Source organism: Nipponia nippon, unplaced genomic scaffold (genome assembly GCF_047370975.1).
Source record: "Nipponia nippon isolate SJK-2023a ecotype South Korea unplaced genomic scaffold, ASM4737097v1 scaffold_24, whole genome shotgun sequence".
NCBI lineage: Eukaryota > Metazoa > Chordata > Aves > Pelecaniformes > Threskiornithidae > Nipponia > Nipponia nippon.
The window spans coordinates 5268814-5291191 of record NW_028262341.1 but is presented as its reverse complement, the minus strand read 5'-3'; the positions used below and the strand labels follow the sequence as shown (position 1 = coordinate 5291191).

The 22378-nt window shown below is 39.9% G+C and overlaps 1 protein-coding gene and 1 pseudogene across 1 annotated transcript; one reads left to right on the top strand and one right to left on the bottom strand.

The window, feature by feature from the left end:
- Positions 1-825: 825 nt before the first annotated feature.
- On the bottom strand, positions 826-16326 carry LOC148055313 (uncharacterized). Its single transcript, XM_087761361.1, is given in 4 exon segments — positions 826-1445; positions 1580-1780; positions 2014-3337; positions 16273-16326. Coding segments are annotated over 4 exon segments (2199 nt in total).
- Positions 16327-17754: 1428 nt separating this feature from the next.
- LOC148055312 (uncharacterized) lies at positions 17755-21389 on the top strand (annotated as a pseudogene).
- Positions 21390-22378: the final 989 nt, after the last annotated feature.

Here is a 22378-nt window from a genome sequence, read left to right as displayed (position 1 = left end):
TCCTACTTGTGCACTGCCTTCTCCTTCAGTAATTATTTTTTGGTCAGTTTTTATTTGCAGAGCAACAGCACGATATTTCCAAATTTTACCCTCTCACTTAGCAGAGGCATCAGTAAACCAGGCATTTTGTAATTGTTCTGAAAATGGGGGGGCTACTTGCACAACAGCAGGAAGCTCATTCTCCTCTTGGTTTGGAACTACTTCCTCTTGGATGACTAGATTTTTAGCAGCACCTTCAGATACTTTAAAGATGTCACAATAATGTTCTATTTGTGCATACCATTTCCGCACTGAAGCTCTTTGTGCCACCCAGTCAGGGGGAGATGTCCCGGCTAAAACAGCTTTAATGACCTTGAAAGGACCTCTAAGCACTATGGTTTGTCGACGAATGGTGCGCTCTGCCTCTCGCAAGGCTAAGCTGACCACAAATAGTCCCTTTTCCCATACAGTATATCGCTTTTCTGCATCCTTAAAACTGCGGGAATAAAATCCAATGGGTTGAGTGGGTCCTTCGGGGCCTTTTTGCCAGAAGTGTATCGGTAAACCCGACTGGGCAAATCCCCATTCAATCTGAACTGGGTCAGTAGGATGGATTGAGCCAAGAGCCTGGTAATTAGCTGCCTCAAATACCAAAAGCTGTAAAGCCTCTTCGTGGACTGGAGTCCAGTCCCATGACACACCTTTTTGCAATAAATCATACAAGAGCCTAGCAATAATAGAAAAGTTTGGAATGTGTTTTCTCCAAAATACAAGTATTCCTAGCACATGCTGCAATTCCTTCTTTGACTCGGGCATTTTTATCTGATCTAGTGTGGAGAGGGTATCCTAAGGAATACATGTCATTCCTCCTTTCCACCAAATCCCTAGAAATTTAACTTCATTTGAAGGAGTCTGAATTTTCTCAGGTGGGATCTTTGACCCTAGGCTTTCTAAATGAGTGATAATGTTATCCTGTGTTGTCTGAACTTTTTCTGTTTGACTCCCTGCAATTAGCACATCATCAATGTACTGATAAACTTTAACCCCTTCCTCTGATAGGATTAGTTCTAATTCTCGTGCTAAAGCGTGGTGGGCTAATGTGGGGGAATGTTTATATCCTTGAGGGAGCCCTGTAAAAGTAAACTGTTGCCCCTCACAGCTAAAAGCAAAACGATCTTGGTCCTGTGGTTGCAGAGGGACCATAAAGAACATATCTTTAACATCAATAGTTGCCATAATAGGATGTGCTTGTTCCTGAATAGTGGCTCTGAGTTCGGCAGTGTTTGGTACAGCAGCTGTTAACGGGTCTGTGTTTGCATTGAGCCTTCGGTAATCGGCTGTTAGTCTCCACTTCCCCTTTGGTTTTCGGACTGGCCATACAGGAGAATTAAAGGGAGAGTGAATAGAAACTACAACCCCCTGTTCCTTTAATTCCTCCAGTACTGGGGAAATCCCCTCCCGTGCCCCTAGAGGCAAGGGATAGGTTTAACATTTGTTAATCTTGAAGGGGGAACTAAAGGTGCAGCTTGTAAGAGACCTATATTTATCAGTGGCACACCAAAAGACCAGCCTCCCCCTTTATTGTCTGTCCACACTTTACCCATCAGGACATCAAGCCCTAAAAGATTAAGCGGGAGCGGCCCCACAATCATTTCCACTGGAGTGGTTGTCTCCTCCCCTGGTAGCTGTAAATTGACCGTAGCCATTGCCTGTGCTTGAACATTACCGAACGCATCTGCCACAAACAAACGTTGCTTAGACAATGATATACCTCCGCGCGCTGCATCTTCTGTCTTGATGGCTAAAATTTGAGCACCAGTATCCAGTAAAAATGTAACAGGTACTTGTAGAAATCCTACAAGGCAGGTGATTAATAAATCACCTCGATGACCTACAGTGAGCTGTCTAATATACACCCACCCTTTGCCCCCCCGCTCACTACAAAGGGGTGAAGGAATTAGTTTCCAGTCAACCTTTGGGGGGCAGTTGAGTCAGTCAAATTGATTAGGGGTGGGGGTGCACTAGGAACCAGACTCTCAAACATTTTTACTTTGGCTGCTGGCTTTTCGGGCCACTCTAAAACTAATTTTTCAAGCCTATCAGTTGGTAACCCGTCCATAAGATCTTGAGTAACACCCTTCTGACACCTTACAGTCCATAAGCTAACACGCTTGTTTGAGATGTTTCTTCCACCAGAAAGTTTAACGAAGGACACTCTTTTTTCATTTTCAAGATGTGAGGGAGGCTTTATTTCAGTATGTCTTAAACCCTTCAGGTCTGATTTTGGGGATGGGGTACTAATTGGGCCATATTTTCGCCTGTAACTGATTAACTCCTGAGCAACCTCTCCCCAAGTCCATACTTTAAAATTTTGGTTCCTGCGATCAGAAGTCGCCAGTCCAGATAGTGCAGTTGAGACCTTTTCGCCCTGGGGCATTGCGTTAATTGTACTTTGTAATTGTATGCCCAGAGGTTTTAAAGATTCAGGGAGGCCCCTTATCAGGGGGGTCATTTGTTCAGAGTCCACCGGCATCATCATCGGGGACTCCTGTTTGAGCTTAAGCTCACGATCATACATCATTTGCAAACATGCCGCTTTCTGTATATTTTCTACCAATTGATCAATTAATCCTGTGATAGCAAGAGGGTCTCCTCGTTCCAAGGGATTGAGGCCTCCAGCCCAGTAAGCTGCCCTTTGGGTTAGGGACCAGGGAGCGCGGTGACCACCGGTAGTTAAAAACACTCCGGGCCCCCAGTATCCTTCAGCTTCTTTTTCACTTAGTAATATCTGGTCCCCACCTGACAACGACACCCTCCATACATATTCTGTTTCTGATTCCTTAGGGGTACGGCCAAACTCCCTTTTTAATTTAGCTAATTCTGTAATGGTATACGGCACTTCTTTTGTAGTAATTTGAGGGGAGTCGTCTTGGTCATTGTCATACGTGAATTCAGTTTTAACCAAGGGTCGGAAAGAGTAAGGAGGCATCTCTAATTTGCCTAATCTTAATTTCATCTCTTCTAACTCCCCGCAAGGATATACAATTTTCTTTTTGGGGGGCGAATGGCTGTTACCACTCTCGCCTGTGAGGAGTTACTCTTTAAGAGCAGATTGCAGATAGTCTGCCTGGGCTCTCTCCTGCTCTAATTGCTCTTTTAAGTTTTCAACTTGTCCTTGCAAAGATTGGACAAGGGCTTGTAAGCACTGTATGGTCTGAAACTCGGCACTACGCCGCCGGTCTCTTGCTTCCACAGCTACAACTACACTGGCACCCAAAACGGTGCATATAATTGATTTTCCTTTTCCGGCCCGAAGTTTAGCGTCCTTTTGCAGGGTGTTGATTCGGTCAGTAATACTCTGAACAAACAAGTTCAATATTCAAAGCAAGTTCAACATTCAAAAAGGTGAGGGTGGTCATCCCAGGGAGGCAACACGTAAGAGTTAATTTTCACAAAGGTTTCACCCTCTACTTCCCTGAGAGGTACACACGTAAGACAAACAAGTTCAATATTCAAAGCAAGTTCAACATTCAAAAAGGTGAGGGTGGTCGTCCCAGGGAGGCAACACGTAAGAGTTAATTTTCACAAAGGTTTCACCCTCTACTTCCCTGAGAGGTACACAAGTAAGTCAAGTAAATTTAAAGGTAAGACAAACAAGAGGTGCGGCACTTTCACTCCAAGGGATCCTGTCCATGACGCCAATAAAATGTTAAGTCCCGGTCTGATTGTCAGGTTCGGGAAAGGTTTGTAATGATCCCGAGGGCGAAATTAAGACACAAACGAGGTCATATGCTGCCAATCAGATGTTTTCTTGGGTAATTATAAAAGAGTAAAGCGATAGGAAAAGCAGGAAATATTAGGAGGAAATTAAGCAAGCATTCAGAGAGATAAGCAAAGGATAGTCACCAGCATGGATCCAGAGGCCTCCTGTTGGTCCTGTCTTCAGTTTTTCGGTGGTGGATGGCCACACTCAGGTTTCATTGTGCCGTCTTTTATCTGGTGTTGGAGAGGGAGTTTGCCCTCTCGTTTCCGTTTGGTTACCCAGGGCAACATCACGTACCCAACACATGCACATCTAATATATTGCTGGTGGGGCAAGCGGCCTGACCCAGAGACCAGTTGGTGTCCTATTCTTGGTGGTACCTGATAAGCCAAAGAATGGCCTGCTGCTTCAGCAAGTTTGCACAAGTTTCCTTGCCAGATGGTGGTACTTGATAAGCCAAAGAGTGGTCTGCCCTCGGGTCTTGTCAGACAAAAGAGTGGTCTACTGTCCAGTCTTATCAGATAAACACACACAAGCAAGCTTTGAGACAATTGCTCTTAACACTTCAGTCTCTTACAATGTTCCTATAAATACATTAGCAGCAAAAGGACAGCTGAGGAGAATCTCCATCCTTTATTGGATGTGGGAGGAAGCATAGTGACAAAGGATAAGGAAAAGGCTGAGGTACTTAATGCCTTCTTTGCCTCAGTCTTTAATAGTCAGACCAGTTGTTCTCAGGTTACTCAGCCCCCTGAGCTGGAACACAGGGACAGGGAGCAGAATGAAGCAACCATAATCCCAGGGGAAATGGCTAGTGACCTGCCAAACCACTTAGACACACACAAGTCTATGGGGCCAGATGGGATCTACCTAGGGGTACTGAGGGGGCTGGTGGGAGTGCTCACCAAGCCGCTTTCAATCCTTTATCAGCAGTCCTGGCTAACTGGGGAGGTCCCAGTTGGCTAGAGGGTAGCAAATGTGACGCCCATCCACAAGAAGGGCCAGAAGGAGGATCCAGGGAACTACAGACCTGTGAGCCTGACCTCAGTGCTGGGGAAGGTTATGGAATAAATAATCTTGAGTGCCATCACACGGCATGTACAGGACAACCAGGTGATCAGGCCCAGTCACCATGGGTTTATGAAAGGGAGGTCCTGCTTGACTAACCTGATCTCCTTCTATGACAAGGTGACCCACTTAGTGGAGGAGGGAAAGGCTGTGGATATCGTTTACCTGGACTTTAGTAAAGCCTTTGACACCATTTCCCACAGCATTCTCCTGGAGAAACTGGCTTCTCATGGCTTAGGATGGGCATACTCTTTGCTGGGTAAAAAACTGGCTGGATGGCTGGGCCCAAAGATTTGCAGTGAATGGAGTTAAATCCAGTTGGTGGCCAGTCACAAGTGGTGTTCCCCAGTATCGGGGCCAGTCCTGTTTAATATCTTTATCAATGATCTGGACGAGAGGATCAAGTGCATCGTCAGTAAGCCTGCAGATGACACCAAGTTGGGCAGAAGTGTTGAACTGCTGCATGGAAGGAAGGCTCTGCAGAGGGACCTGAACAGGCTGGATCGATGGGCCAAGGCCAGTTGTAACAGATTCAACAAGGCTCAGTGCTGGGTCCTGCACTTGGGTCACAACAACCCCATGCAACACTACAGGCTTGGGGAAGAGTGGCTGTAAAGCTCCCTGGTGGAAAAGGAGCTGGGGGTGTTGGTTGACAGCCACCTGAACGTGAGCCAACAGTGTGCTCAGGTGGCTAAGGAGGCCAACAGCATCCTGGCTTGTAACAGAAATAGTGTGGCCAGCAGGACCAAGGAGGTGATAGTGCCTCTGTAGTTGGCACTGGTGAGGCTGCACCTCAAATACTGTGTTCAGTTTTGGGCCCGTTGTTACAAGAAGGACACTGAGGTGCTGTAGTGTGTCCAAAGAACACCAACGAAGTTGGTGAAGGGTCTAGAGAACAAGTCTTATGAGGACTGGCTGAGGGAACTGGGGTTGTTTAGTCTGGAGAAGAGGAGGCTGAGGGGAGACCTTATCACTCTCTACAACTACCTGAAAGGAGGCTGTAGCGAGGTGGGGGTTGGTCTCTTCTCCCTAGTAACAAGCGATAGGACAAGAGGAAACAGCCTCAAGCTGTGCCAGGGGAGGTTTAGATTGGATATTAGGAAAAATTTCTTCACCAAAAGGGTTGTCAAGCATTGGAATGGGCTGGCCAGGGAAGTGGTTGAGTCTCCATCCCTGGAGGTATTTAAAAGATGTGTAGATGTGTTGCTCAGGGACATGGTTTAGTGGTGGACTTGGCAGTGGTGAACTGGCATACCCCAGAAGCTGTTAAAAAGAGATACATATTAACAAGGCGTGTGGGTTCAGTTTATCAGAGCAACATTTGGCCAAAACACCTATGTTGCTTTAGCTCAAGTTTAGTTTAAAATGACGGTCAAGAGAACTTGTTTTACTAAAACAAGAACCGACCTGAACCTTCACCAGACATGAACTACTTAGTAAATATTTCAGAGCAGCATGAAAAATGTAAAATTCTGCATAAATGCTTAAGCATGTAGTGCTTGATTCTGCCATCCTTACTCACATCAAGTAGTCTCTTACTCTTTGAGTAGTCCCACAAAACATATGTATTTACCCAGGGAATAAGATGGTTGCACAATGTAATGGTACAAAACAACACTATTTTTGCCTACTCCTTTCTTCAGTGGTTGGTGAGGAAGATGTCTCGCATACCAGACCTGACAGTAATGCACAATAAAATGCCTAGAGAGAGGTAGATACTACTATGTTTAAAGCAATTTCTGAACTAGACCCTTTTCTAATCTCTGCTTTAAGTACAGTACTTACTTAGTAACAAACTGAATACATTTTTTCCATGGTTAAAATCTTCTTCTGACACTGCATCTGTCACACAGCCAACGTGTCTGACCCAGATGTACAGAGTAAGCCCCACAGATTATTTGTCAAACAAATTCTGTAACCTAATATTTGGGTCTTTTATTTAATTGGTATGCAAATGAAGAAACAAGACAGCATTTGTGCTCGATACAGTTGTCACTTCAAATTCTGGTAACATTCATTATCATGCTTACAGATGTTTTTTTTACACCTAACATCTGCCAATACTACCTAAACCGCAGGAAGTTGACAAACCTGTGCAAACTTCCTCTCAGTCTCCCTCTCGCTTTCTGTTATCTGTTCCATGCACACTAATTTTGTGCATCTGAGGCCTCTGCTCGCCAGAATTATGCCTGCTTCCTAACACCTCTGCCTCCAGAGCTTTGGATTTGAAATTGAACAGACACAGAGCCAATTTATCATAGGATGACATGTGTCATGTTCATGGTATAACCAGAGGGACCTACTGTATGCACTGTATTTATCCTTTTGTTGTCAACACAGACAAAGACAATACCAGCAATAAGCAGCTATTAAATTTTTTAAATACAATACATATACTGAACTGTTGTTCTGTTAAAGTTGGTGGTTTTAAATGTACTACTAGCTCATTTTGTTTAACACCAGATTTCCTTTGTCAGATAATCATCTGTCATTCAAGCATGCAGCATATTAAAATGTAAGCGCCAAATACCAATGCATTAGCAGCAAGTCTTCAAAAAAGCAACATAAAAAACATTTCATACATACTCTTTCTGCAAGTAAGAAATCATAATCAGATTTAATGACAGCTTACACATATGTATATATAGTAATGTTGTTTGTAGGTTTATTTATACCTAACTACACATAATGTGTTTGCAGAATAGACATATAAATATGTGTATATGTACATCTATAAATATATGTGTGTGTGTGTATGTACATGTGTGTTTGCATATATATGTATAGGTATATATAACATACAGTTTGCTACAGATAAAGGTACAGACAAAATTAGTAACCTGACTAGTAATGACTGAATTAAATAAACATCTCAAAATACTAAGAAGAGATTTCTATCAGAAAAGTATGTCCAGAGATTTCATTCTCAGAGATCAAGAAAGAAAAAAGTTGATGTAATTTGCCTGTCACCTCCTGACTCTGAGCCACCCCAGGGACAGAAAAATCCCTGGCACCTTTCAGCTGATTCCAGGTATGTTCCCTGACACCTCATTCACCTGCTGTCTTTTGCAGAGGAAAATCCCAGAGCAGGCAACGGGTCTACTCTTTCACTGCAGTGATAATCTTGCAATGTGGTTTTATTTTAAATAATATTGTTCTTACAAGATCTTAGTTAAATCTACTGGTTGATCTACACAATAATGCCAAGATGGGTTTGATGAAGAAGTAACACAGGAGAACTATTTAGGGGACAGAAGTTGAGGGCTTTGTTTCAGGAACAGTTAGAGGTCAAGTAGATACTACGACTCAACAACCTGAATGAAAAGGGAGAAGAGTGATTTCTACAAATACATTTCTCATTCAGAAAAACTGAAGATATTATTTATTCAAATGTATTTCATATTATAGGATGCATATGTGCTAGTTATTTTGAATTCATAGATTATCAGAAGTCACCAAGGACATATCCTATTACTTCTCCTCCCATATTGGATGAATGAATCTGTTTAAACACGGGATTAGCACATAGTACACAGTGAATGATGGCGAGACATACCATATTTCATACTACATAATTTTAGTTATACAACTATTCCAAATTCACAAAAAAGTGGATTTGAACATTTTCATAGAGTGCAAATGATTGCATAATAGAACAAATTCTGCATATGTATTTGCATATATGATCTGAATTACACTGTTACAGCCTTAACACAAATGAAAGAGAAGTGAAAAAGGAGGTAATCTTGCTCCATGCACACACAATATTAAGAGATAATCTACTACCTCTCTTTTCCGACTTAGCTGACTGCAGGTTTCCCATTTTTTTATTTGCCAGTATGAGAAGCATCAGATTTTTCTGCCGAATGTGAGGGATAGAAAAGAGTTAGTTAAAGTCTTAAAAAATTCAAGGTAGATTTAGATTGCTTTTTAGATTAAGTGAAGGATGAAGAGCTTTGATCTTATTTGGTATCATTCAGTTCCTCTATTCCTGGTAATGTAAAACCATACTAGAAAAAAGCTAATGGGGGGTGGGGGTAGGGGCAGAAGGGAAAGAAAAATAATGGCTAAAACCAGGAAAGCATTAAGATGAAATAAACCAAGTGATACCCATTCTTCATAATAGTCTTTCTTCGGAGGAATAAAAAGAAATAGAAAGGTAGGCAATACATTTTTGCTGTAAGTTAGCATAAAAGATAACCATAACTAGGCATATTATGCATTTTGTTTTGTTTTATTTTTAAACAATTGGAGGGAGAAAAAGCTTGGATTTAGCAAAGAATTTGCAACTGAAAATTTTCTGACAGCACTGCCTCTGCCCATCTGTGCAAAGATTTTTAGTAACGCAAACATAGCAGTGATGAAGAGCATAACATGAAATACCATGTATTTGACTCATTTCAAGATACCAGCCAAAGAGCATGGCTCAAAAATCATAAAATGACTGTGCAAGTTTTCCAGCATAAATATTCTGGTGAATAGCTGTTAATCATCAAAATAGTCACAGGTCAATTCTCACAATCACAAATTTAAAAGTTTTAAAGAGAGTTTCATTTTTATTATAGGGCAGGAACAAGGACTAACAGTGAATGGGGTGGGGTTTTTCCTATTCACCCCATGCAATCTTTCTCCTTAATCTTTTCCCAACTCCATGAATATACTTCTTCCTATATAAGAAATAGCTTGGAATGGCTCAATGGTGTTTATACTTTATGCACAAGAAGTTATAGATTTTATGGGATTAACTACTCGAGCAATGGGAATGACATGTAAAAGCCAAACATCATCAGGCAGAAATAGGCCAAAATGTCCACAAAGTAGAATATCTTCATATGACTTGTAAAAGGAATATAATTTGGTTTTATTCTACAATGAATACAGAAAAACATAAAAACATGACAGGGGTGAATTTTATGTAAACGGTTTATAGCTCAAATGATTCAAAGCTCCTTGTGCCTGCTATAGCTATCTCTTATGACATATGGTCATGGGTATTTCCTGACCAGCGTCTTGTAAGTGACTGAAGTACAAGTTTTTGCTCGCCTTCAGGTGTTTTCAACTATACATTTGAAAAAAATAGCAAATCACATAATGCTTCAGCTTTTATAAACACCTATAGACGATAGCACACTTGTTTCATTGCTCTTGCATAATGGGAAGTTTATTTCACATTATACAAGTTATACAGTATACAATTATACAATAAGTTTTTCCCTACGTGCAGATGTAACAGAGCTAGGAGTACAATTATGTGTGGAACAAATCTGAAAAAATAACATTTGGGTCTTTTAAATGTTGCTGATAGGAGCACCAAGGAAGATGACTGGAGTCCTCATAACCCTTCAGCCTGGGTAGCAGCTATATCAGTGGGGTCTAAATGGGAAAGACAATAAAGTGGAAACTAAGCACAATAGAAGACAAAAAATAAATGGAGGAAGAAAATATATATACTTTTACGTGTAAAATCTACATGTCAGGTAAACTCTATTCTTGAAAATTTTTCTCAAAAATGAGTGAAACTTCTGCTACCCCCATCTCAGATAATTCATGTGCTCTCTATGGATTTGAAAATTCCATGTTTCTTCAAAACGTGTATATGCGTGTATAACCCACATTGCTGCTGAATCACAATCACAGAGTTAGCTGGTAGTTTTTTCTATATAGATAAGTAGGAAAGCTATATGCTCAGAAATTCAGACTGATGAGAAAATACTGCTTACAGGCACTTTAGGTTTTTTGTTTTTCTTTCTCAGATTTTTTTTTTAATAGACAAATAAGGCTAAAAGGGTTTTATTGTGATACCCAAACAAATGAGCAGATAAATCAGGCTGATTTAAGCAACACGCCTCAATATTAACACTAGAAAGAATACTCAACCACACACCTACAGCTTTGTGGAATAGTAATTTAATTATGTGCAGTGTTGACAATAATTCATAGTAACCTTGCCTGGATTTTTCTTAGAATTCATTTTATTTTTGAAATCCATACACTTTGTCATACAATGAGTGAAGCAATCCATCAGGCATCATATTAATCCATAAGGACGTCAGCTATTCCCCCTTCCACAAAAACCCCGGGTCCCATTATTTGCAGGAAGCTGACCTATACCCAAATGCTGCAGAGAGTCCACAAGTCAAAGATTAAATATAGATTTCCTAGCTCTGTGCTATTCAACCTAACTTTGCCCCTGAAACACCAAGAGGAAGCTGAAACAATTCATTGAATGTTTCCTCTAAATAAGGAAAGAAAGTTGACAGAAGAAGGCATTGAAAAGCTTATGTGCATTTTAAACAGACCAGCTCTTCCTACCCTACCAGCCCATTCAGTCCACCTGTGAGTTCAAGACAGGAGACTTAATGGAAGAAGAGATCTGTTCCTAGCTCTTGGAGCCATGTTGCTCTCCAGCCACATTGGTTGGTATGGAAGAAGAGCATAATACCTATGTTTTTGATGACTATGCTTCTGAGGACTTTTACTGCAATGTCTACTGCAACTTAACATCTGCCCATGATCTCCAAGTGCTGCTGTTTTGAAGAAGAAAAAAAAAAGAGAAAGACTGACAGTGAGAATAGACTCTAGCGAGTGCTCACAAGGTTGCAGAGATTGAATAACAAAGCAAAAACAAGCAGGCTAGAGATACAGAGAAAGGATCACACACTCTCTTCAATACTTTCTACCTCAGCTGGTAATGTAAAAGAAGGCAGTGCTAAATAAAGAAAAGCTGTCCGAATGTGAAATAGTCTTTTTTCTGAATTTTCACATCTCTCTGCCTTCAGGATCTGCTCCTGAGTCTCCTATCATGTATCTCTGACACCAGCCTTCCTCAGTGAAGGGCTTGGACTTCACTGAGGAAGGGAGCTCATGGGCTTCCAGGGGCACAGGAGGCCTTCTACATCTCTTGAAGGTCATCCCTATTCAGTAGTGGCATATAAAAGCAATCGCCCAATGATGTTTACAGGACATTGATTTCCCTCTGATGAAGGAGACTAAAGGTCCTTGCCACTATTCCTCTGAGGCTGGAGCAGTGTGTGAATAATGTCAGCCAGTACGACCACCTGCAGCAAGAGAATCATCCCCAAGATGATCTAAAAACATTGACTCCTCTTGTCCTCAGAGACAGTTTCAGTCCAGAAACGTGGTACCAAGATGAGCTGTGAGTATAGTCTGGTAAGGAATGAAAGACCATTCCACTGCAACCCATCCTGTGTCAGTGCCAGACATAAATGCAGCATTTGCATTCATTGTCCACTTATGGCTGGATACCAACCCTTGCGAATATGGAAAGTGGTTGCACTGCATCACTGCCCTAGCCAAGTCGCACTATGTAAGGTGAGTATCAGGATATGCTTTGCAGTCTTCTATCACAGGTCCTTGCCAGGTGTGGAGCCCTGCTGCCTGTTTCTTTCATAATAAATTATCTTTTCAGGGCTAAGTACACAATAAAAGGAAGTTAAAAAAAGAGTTAACCTCACTTGGTTTAAAACAGAAAAAAAGAAACAAACAACAAAAAAGTTGAAAGTTGTAATTCTTTTTCTAGGGGGCTAAAGGTTAGGTTTGTTAACAAGGATCTTGTCTGTGACCCTTCAAGCCCTTTCCTGTTCATCAGCGAGAAAAGCATTTTGACTTGTAAGAGGGCCTGAAAGTGCAAATGTTGTCAGATAGTGTGTCCAGGTAGATTTCAGTCTTAGAGGAAATAGAGGTGGAGCCTGTGATGAAGATGGCTAATAAGCAAATATTCATTTATTAATGTTTGAATGAGGTATTTACAATTGTATCTGGTAGTACATATCTGCTATATCTATTTTGTATTGCAATCAAGTTTTCATGTTATTTCTTTGGCTAAGAAGGAGATCTATGAATTATTTATCATTTGTGTAGCTGGTTGTTGCTGATAAACTGAGCAAACATGGAATTCCTCTGATATCACATATCATCCAGCTCACAGAAAATCTGATGCTGTATGTCAACTACCTAATCACTGAAAAAGGATAAAAAATAGGCATAATTAAAAAAACCCAAAAGGCTGTTGAAGTATTTCAGATGAAGTTAACTAAGAAAATCACCAGTCCTTCAGATTAAGCATTACCAATTTCATGGAAGGCTTGGGATAACCAGTAAGGAAGGTAAAGTTAGAAACAATTGTTTCTTATCACCTTGCACATACTATGAACAGGCTACAATTGAAATAAGTGAGTATCTTTCATTTCTAGGAATTAGACTTAACCTGATGTTTTTATTCGTACTTAGACTGCACTCATTTTTGGTTTCCCAAGTCACTGATTCAACCTGTTTTCCCCCTTTCTTTGTTTCACATAAATCATAAAGCAGCTGGGGCAGGGTGGAGGGTAACAGGTGCTGACCAAGCTTATTGGTTCAAGCAGGATTGTTTGTGCTGAACAGCATGCTGAGAAATTGCCCAGGACACTGTAGCATGAGGAAAGTTAACAAAGAAGCATACATGCTACCCAACAGGTAATGAGCAAAGCACTACATTTTTTATTTTGATGTATGTCTTTGTCACTTGACAATGTCATTTCTCTAGCCTCTGACAAAGTTACTGTGTTTTTCTCTGTAGTGACAGTTTCATGTCATTTCTCTCTCTCTGACTTTACATATATGTATATATATATATATTAGAAAAAAAGGCAGAGAAACTTGATGTTCTCTATTTGGGATAGGATGAGTGACAGCATACAAAGTGTGGACTGGATCCCTACCATGTCAGAGAGATACCAGGCAGCATAGTAAAGATGGTCAAGTTATCATTGACTTGTCAAGTGTTTATTTTCTAAGACAAGTTCAGCCCCATTTCAGCTGAAAGTGCACTAAAAACCGACAGGATTGTTCCACCTGCTGCCATAGATCAGGAATGGGAGTTCTTATCCTTATGCCTGATTTTAAACCAGCTACTTTTCAGAGCTGCTCAGTGTAGCCATTTATAGATATATATATATAAATAGAAATCTAGTCTCATCCATGGACTAATTTGAGGCATTTATTGAGAAGCAGAAGACAGACACCCAGAGATTTCAGCCTAAGGTCTGAACTAGCTAACGACCACAGAAGGACTTCCTGCCTTGGAAACCTACATTACATGCACAATGATAGCTGAGATTAATCTAGATCTCTGAACAAAATTAATAAGGGGACAGATTTAAAGAGAACATTCTCTCCATCCTCAGATAAAATACAAGCAATGTTTGTACGTCTGCTAGGTCTAGCCTTTCTGATACAATTTTATCCCATCTTTTTTCACTGCCTGTTCTTCTCCTCCTACAGGCTTTAGAGTTAAGGCCAGGGCAGTCTTTTGCAGTTCTTCAAGACAACCTTCTGCTTTGCTTTCCCATCAGGGAACTGTCAGGTTTATTTCAAAGGCCAGTTACATTTCCACATTTATTTTCTATTGGTTTTGCTGCAATACTGCAATTAGATTCTTCCTGCAGCAGCCAGAAGCGTCAGAAGACTGGGCTCACCTTCCACTCTGCTGCTCCTGTGTGCCTCCTTTTCTCTCTTGACTCCCACTCCTGAACTTTGATGGTCTTTAACCTTTCAAGTAAACAACAACTGTTCCAACATTATACTTTTTCTATGCTGTCCTGGACATCACTAGGTAGGTAGATCGAAAAGACTAAGGAAGGTCTCATGAATTCTCTCCCTTAATAACACTCCAAGAATAATTTCATTACTTAATGCTCCAGAACATCCTCTTTATCCTTTCTGCCAACAAATATTACCATATTCATCATAAAAATGTTTAACATGAAGATTATTTGGTTTTAGTTGCACAGAAGAAATAGGTTTTCCTCTGTGATAGTTTGTGTTATAGAGATCATGTTATCAAACTCTTATGACAGCTTTTTATTTATGCAGCTAAAGGAAAAAAAACAAGCAAGCCCTTAGTGATTTGAAAATAACTTCAATTCTTTATTTATGTATAAGTGGGCTGAACAGAACACAATCCCTGAATCCCTGAATTCAAATAATCTATTACCCTGCATTGTTTCCTATAAATCAAGTGCCAACATACATATGCACAGCCAATGTTGAGACATTACCACATAGATAGCTTCCCAGTTGTAGTTAGAGCAACTATTAAGAGGCAGCGACTATTAAGAAAAGGAGGCAAAATGCAGTACATAGCAATCAGTAGCGTAATGACATTGAAATACACTGGGAATAAAATACCATACTGTCAGACAATACTCAGGTCACTGATTCCAACTGAAATCAGTTTCCTTTGATGAATAAAGTATTCATGGTCTATTATGCATTTAGTTTCCTTTGTGATAATAAGAGACTTCTACCCAGATGTGTTCCACCATGTCTGGTTATGAACTATTTCTTCTGCTAAGTTACTCTGGAAAGAGGGGGATTCAACTCTTTTCATATTAATGCAAACTAGTCATTAGACATGAAAGCACAGAGTGAATAAGACTGTGGAGCTAATCAAGGGGTAAAAAATACTGAAATGCCTCCTTGCAGTATTTTCCTGAAGAAAATCATCATTGAAATAGTTGAAATTTGGTTCTTCCTGCTCAGCTGAGGAAATACAAATTAAATCATCAGTATACTTATCATCTCTCATTGCCTCCTCTCATTTCTTCAGGGCCTGTTGTACAAACACGTCTATGCTTTATGCATAGGGTGCTGGAAGTCAAGCTTTCCTCCCTTCTGCAGGCCATGTAGTCATCCTCTTGCCCTTGTAAGTCCCTTTCCCGGTTGACCCTGAGCTACAATAAACAGGCTGAATGAAGTACTCCAACATGACCTGCTTACTTGTGTTTTCACCTTTTCCAAGGGCCTCATTTTGCATCATTTGGTAGGTTTTCACCTAATTATATCATGGGATGGAGACTGCAGAGCACTGAAGTAAATAGAAGTTGGATGTGAACTATCAGTGCAATTCCTCTGAGCCTGTAGCCCACTTCCCACTTAACTTTGAGAGACTTTGTCTGCAGAGGCGTCAGACCTATTGCATTTGCAGCAGAGTGCAGGTAAGCTTTTGATGCAGCCACATCGGGAGCAATTCCACAGTACAGGATCCCATCAGAGAACCACTGTGTACCACTATCATAAGCTTTCCTAGATAAAACAAAAATGGTAGTCCAATCCCCCCTGTCCTACAGAACTAAAAAAAGAATACACAAAGCCTAAAAAAACCACCCAAACACTAACCTTTTGTGAGAAAGTCAACAAAATTATAAAACCTAAAAATAATCCCCACCTACCCACAAACATTCAGGAGGAATGGCTGATGAGTGAAACAAGGTGCAAGGAAAAAGAAAGACCCGTGCAGATTTGCCAAAAATTAAAGATAATCTAATATGGGAACTAGTTATCTGTTGCTAGAACTAAGGAGACAGGAAACTAAAAAGAAGAGCCTTACTGAAATAACGGCTATCACATGGGAACAAACACAGCAGCTTTTTCCTTTTAGCACTGAGATCCTGAAAACTTACCTGTGATAAGTCAGAAAGAAGATTCCCAGGTGACCAGTTAACTCCATTGGCCATGACTAAGTCCTGAAATTCACCTGGACAGAGAGACTTGTGTTTCTGCTGTTATGTTATCTGCCATTTCCCCTTACCCGCATCACTTCTTTTCTTTTTTTTGCTTTGTAATTAAAATCCACTTGAGCTGTTCTTTTGCAACACTTACTGTGATCCTGAAACTGAAAAGGTATCTAAAAACCTGGAACTGGCCCAAATACGCTATATCTCTTAAACACATAATAAACCCCATATACTTCCTTTGCCTTTCCAAAGGAACGTGGTTGGAAACAAAAATCAACATGCAAAACCAAAGCTATATCTTCTGGTTTTGCAGTTCTTTTCATTTTTACATGCATGCCATATTTTTTTCTCAGGGAAATAGTTAGAGATCAATGAACGTATCAGCAACCCCAGCCCTTCTCAACTACTTTTTACTCATTAAGAATAGGTATTGCCATCTCTTAATACCATCCAAAAGATTGACAAATGGGAGGTTTCTCCTCAAAAAGAAACTGCCACAAAAAACAAACAAACAAAAAAATGCTGTAGCTAGAAGAGAAAGGTAATAAGGACTTTTAACTTTAAATATTTTATTAATGCTTTACATTTTCAATGATTGAAATTATTTTTACATATCTTTAAGAAAACTTATAAACTATATTAGTCTTAAGACTTCATTGTCCAAGCTGTGCATATTCAAAATCTTTAACTATGCTTACTACATAATGATGTTAAGATTTTTGACTCTGAGGGCAACTTATTCAAAATGAAATAATACCACGTAACTTTTCTAGCATTGTCCACTAGCACTTCCCTCCCATTCCCACAACGTATGAATACTCAGTTTCCTTTTTCTTGTATGCTGATCAAAACTATAAAGCCTTCCTTCTAGTGCTTTCTGACTCCTCTTAGTGACTCATTACCTTATCACCACTACATCTCCTCCCCTTGTCCTGGAGATCTGAAGGCCTGAAGCTATTTCTGGGTGCACAGAAATAGAGAAGCAGAAAGCAAAGTAGTAACAAAATGTAATTGTCAAAGAAAACCAATTTCATAACAATTCAGTCTGATTTACTTTGCTTATATTTTAGTGGATTTCTGTGGCAGAGATGAAAGTCCACTTGGGTCCTGTAAGGAAGAGAAAATGTTTTGGTCAAAAGCAACCAGATATAAACTTGGTTTGGATGAAATTTCAGGAAGGATTCCAGCCAACAGTGGCCAGTGTTAACATTCTTGAAATGATCTTACATTGCAAGGTTGCTTTTATTTTCACTTGTCTGGGTTGATGTAGAAAGTTGTTCAGCACTTCATAGAGCCAGAGTCTAAATGTGTTTGCTTTGCTCGTGTTCATCCACCAATTTTTGAAGACTAAGATTCCAGTGATGACTTTTTATTGGAATTTAGCAAAAAAAAAAAAAACCAACAAAAACATTTGAGATGAGGCCAATAATGGGTCAAAATCTAAAGGGAATTTTTGATGCAGTTACATATAAGTGTAAAGAGAAATTTACGGTGGAAGCTGAATAGCAGCTTTAAATATAGACCTTATTGCTGGCAATGTGATAGTCAAAACTGAAAAGTCTGGCTTTAATATATCCTTCAGAAACTTCACTGCCACATTCACTGAGGGAAAGATTGGGCCTGCAGAAAGTTCAGTACAGATGATGACTCAAGAAATAAGGGCAAGAGGACAGGAAAGGAGACAGAGAGATACAGCAGCTTCAACCACAGGATCTACCATGAGCTCTCTCTACCAGTCTGAAGAATAGACAAACTATTCAGTTCTCAGATGAGCACATTTTACGAGGAAGATATTGAGGCTGTGGAGTAATAGGCATTTTAACAGCCATTTTACAGAATGTAGAACATAATTTCCAGGCTTGAAATTTTAGTTGACATTATTCTATGAAACAAATGGAAAGGAGGAACAAAGAAGAAAGAAATGTCCACAACATAATATCAAAGTCTTATTTCCCCTCTGTGCCATGTCTCATGTTCAAAACAATGTAGGCAGCTCAAAAATTCCGGTCTATTTTTCTTGAACCTGTCTGTATGCAAGCTCTCAACTAGCTATCAGTCACAGGCCTTCAAAAGAAAAGAAAAAAACCCCAAAACCTTGTGCATAGAAATAGGAGTACAGCAGGTACCATCCATACAAGCAATATATCACAGAGAAAGTAACATTATCAACAACATTCAGTAACTTCATATTAAGGTCAGAATCTTCACAAAAGCAACAAGCCCATTAAGAACAAAATATTTACATAAGAAATACATTCAACGAAACTTTTTTGATGTTTCACTGCATTGAAATCACCTCTTTTCTGAAACTAGAGAAAAAATTGAAAATCATATTTCTTTCTGGATGTAATGTGTTTGAAAAATATTTCCTATTTTTTTTTTTCCTAAACAGGAAATTATCATCAGGGCTATACTCCTTCTACTCTTGTAAGTCCCTTTTTCTGTTGAACAACAAGGCCATTGAGTTTTGGGAAAAAGCAATCACAATCAGAAAACCAGAAAACTTTCAGGTTTCAAGAAATGCAAGATGGATCATGGCAGTGTATGATCTGTGAGACAAATTTAAGGGAGGTATTTCATGACTAGACAAGTTAACCAAGATGTTAGAGTAAGTGCAAGAACTGTAGAGTTAAAAAAATCATCAGGGAACCATAAGAGACTCCTTATGAGCATTGACTGTCTATGTGACCTTAGATAAAAATTTGTATAACTTAGAATCATAGAATCATAGAATGCTTTGGGATGGAAGGGACCTTTAAAGGTCATCTAGTCCATCCCCCCTGCAGTTGGCAGGGACATCTTCAACCAGATCAGGTTGCTCAGAGCCCCATCTTGCCTGTCCTTGAATGTTTCCAAGGATGGGGCATCTACCACCTCTCTGGACAACCCATTCCAGTGTTTCACCACCCTCACCATGAAAATTTTTTTCCTTGTGTTTAGTCTAAACCTACCCTCCTTTAGTTTAAAACCATTACCCCTTGTTCTGTCACAGCAGGCCTCGCTAAAAAGACTATTCCCGTCTTTCTTGCAGGCCCCCTTTAAGTACTGGAAGGCTGCAATAAGGTCTCCCCGCAGCCTTCTCTTCTCCAGCCTCTTTCAGCCTTTCCTCATAGGAGAGGTGTTCCAGCCCTCTTATCATTTTTGTGGCCCTCCTCTGGACCCGCTCCAACAGGTCCATGTCCTTCCTGTGCTGAGGACTCCAGAGCAGGATGCAGGACTCCAGGTAGGGTCTCACCAGAGCAGAGTAGAGGGGCAGAATCACCTCCCTCGACCTGCTGGCCATGCTTCTTTGGATGTAGCCCAGGATAGAGTTGGCTTTCTGCGCTGCAAGAGTACATTGTTGGCTCGTGTCCAGGTTTTCATCTATCAGTACCCCCAAGTCCTTCTCCTCAGGACTGCTCTCAACGCCTTCATCCCCCAGCCTGTATTGATACCAGGGATTGCCCTGACCCAGGTGCAGGATGCTGCACTTGTCCTTGTTGAACCTCATGAGGTTCACACAGGCCCATTTCTCAAGCTTGTCCAGGTCCCTCTGGATGGCATCCCATCCCTCAGGTGTGCCAACTGTGCTGCTCAGCTTGGTGTCACCTGAAAACTTGCTGAGGGTGCACTCGATCCTGCTGTCTATGTCATTGATGAAGATATTGAACAGCACTGGCCCCAGTATGGACCCCTGAGGGACACCACTCGTCACTGGTCTCCATCTGGACATCGAGTCATTGACCACTACCCTCTGGATGTGACCATCCAGCCAGTTAGCTATCCACCTAACAGTATGCCCATCAAATCCATATCCTTCCAATTTAAAGAGAAGGATATTGTCGGGGACCGTGTCAAAGGCCTTACAGAAGTCCAGAGAGATAACATCCAACTTCCCTGTACTTTTATTTAACTCTGCAAAACAAAACCAATAAAGTTCTATAATGCATAAAAAGAACATAAACCACTTTGTGATTAATGAATACCACTGCACAAAAGGAGAGAATAGTATTTTTTGTGTTTATAACTGAGATTCCTAAAAGTACTGACAGATCACAATATCCTGTATATTGAGCATAAAACTGAAGTGTGACTTGGGAAAGCAAACTGTATTTTCCTTCCCTGTGAAGATGACCTCAATATGAAAATTTGGATTTTTTCCGTAGTGATTGATTAGTATAAATACTAACATTTGAAGAGCTCTGTAGTTCCAGCTCAACCTGTTGAAAGTTTAAGGATACTAGATCGGTTGATCTCTTCCAGCTCTTACTCTATACATTGAAATTAGCTGCTTGCTCAAATTCTGCTATTTGAATTAAGTTAAACCTACTTATCATTTTAAGTGCCTTGCTTATTGACCTACACAAAGTGGGAAGATACAACTACAAATCTCTTTCTCATCTTCTTAATTCTCCCCTGAATCAGGCAGGTTTTTTGACAGTCCATTTATATAAAGTGTAAGTGCTCATTGCAGCTTTGAGATTGGCAAGCTACAAACCAGTTAGTTCTGTCGGTTCAAGTGCACATAAGATATCTTCATTGACTTCCTTTTTCGTATCAATTTAGAAGCTGACATAATTGAGTAACTATTGATATTGTTACATATTACACATATATTCCACATTACAATGTGGAATAACTCCAGAAATTTAAGTGAAGTATTTTTAAAGTTATACTGCTGAAAATATGATGAATATCTAGTTTTCACTTTTGCAGTTGGATTAGATGATTGTTTTAGGTCCTTTCCAACTGAAATAGTCTATTCTATTCTATTCTATTCTATTCTATTCTATTCTATTCTATTCTATTCTATTCTATTCTATTCTATTCTATTCTATTCTATTCTATTCTATTCTATTCTACCTTCAGCAAAATCTTGTCTACCATGTGACAATCTCACCTTAATTTCTGGAGCAAAGACTCTTGTGTCCTGGGGTTATCTAGTTCTGGATTCTGCAGTAACTGCAAATGTCATAATAACAATCATTACAAACTTATGTTTTTCACTGGAATAATTTCATAATATGTTAAGTATAATATACCTGTACCAAATTTCAGATATTGTATCTGTAGATCCCCAGTAACCTAAAGTCAGATTCTTAATTTTAAATTTAAGCCCAGTGTGGTTTGGGGCACCTGAATATTACCCTCTCTTTAGTATACCAAAGCTTTTTATAATGACAATAAGAAGTTAGCACGCCAGAGATACATATGTATGTACAGGTAAGTGTCATTTGCAGGTTTTGTCCTTTCACAGGCATGAAACTAATTTGATTTCAGGACTGGAAAGAGTTCTTCAAAAAAATCTCCTTTATGAGGAAATGATGGGGAAAGAATTTGAAGAAAGGGGGAATCAAAATGGTGATTTTTAAATCAGCATTGGACTAGAGAAAAAATTTGACTGAAGGTAGGAGGAAGTAGAAACATGCAGGCATGCCTCTGCATCTCTGAACAATCTCTGCCTGTTCAGTGCAAAAAGAACCAGTATCTACTCACACTACGCAATTATAAGCATGCCTTTTTCATTTCAGCAGGAAAAAGGTAGAATAATAGGCAATACATTTTTTTATTGTTTTATATACCTAAGTATTTTTGACTTTGTGCATGAATAGATACAAATGAGTTCATTCAGGGATAATTAGATGAAGTAAAATTAAAGACTAACAATGAATGTAAAAGGCGAACAACCTCTCATGAAAACTGGCTCACTTTGACTTCACAAGTGATGGAGTTTAGATAACTAACAAAACTGTGGTTTTCTCTGTTTGAAGGTCAAGTTGCACTCATTAAGAAGTCAACTCCAATATGGTCCTAATGTTTACCACTGTACCAAGTAATAAATATCTCAGCTGAAATGACTAAACACAAAAGCAGTTAAGAATGGTGACGTTTGAGCTAATACCAAATAAGCCTCAAAATTAGTGATTACTGATATGAGCTGAGACAGTTTGCAGGCTCTCAAGCTAGTTTCAGACCATAACGAAAAGCTTCAAATTCAGGTATTGATGACAGCAAAAGCAAAAAGACCTGGAACTCAGTACAGGCAGTATCAGGGGGCTAGACTAGATAATTC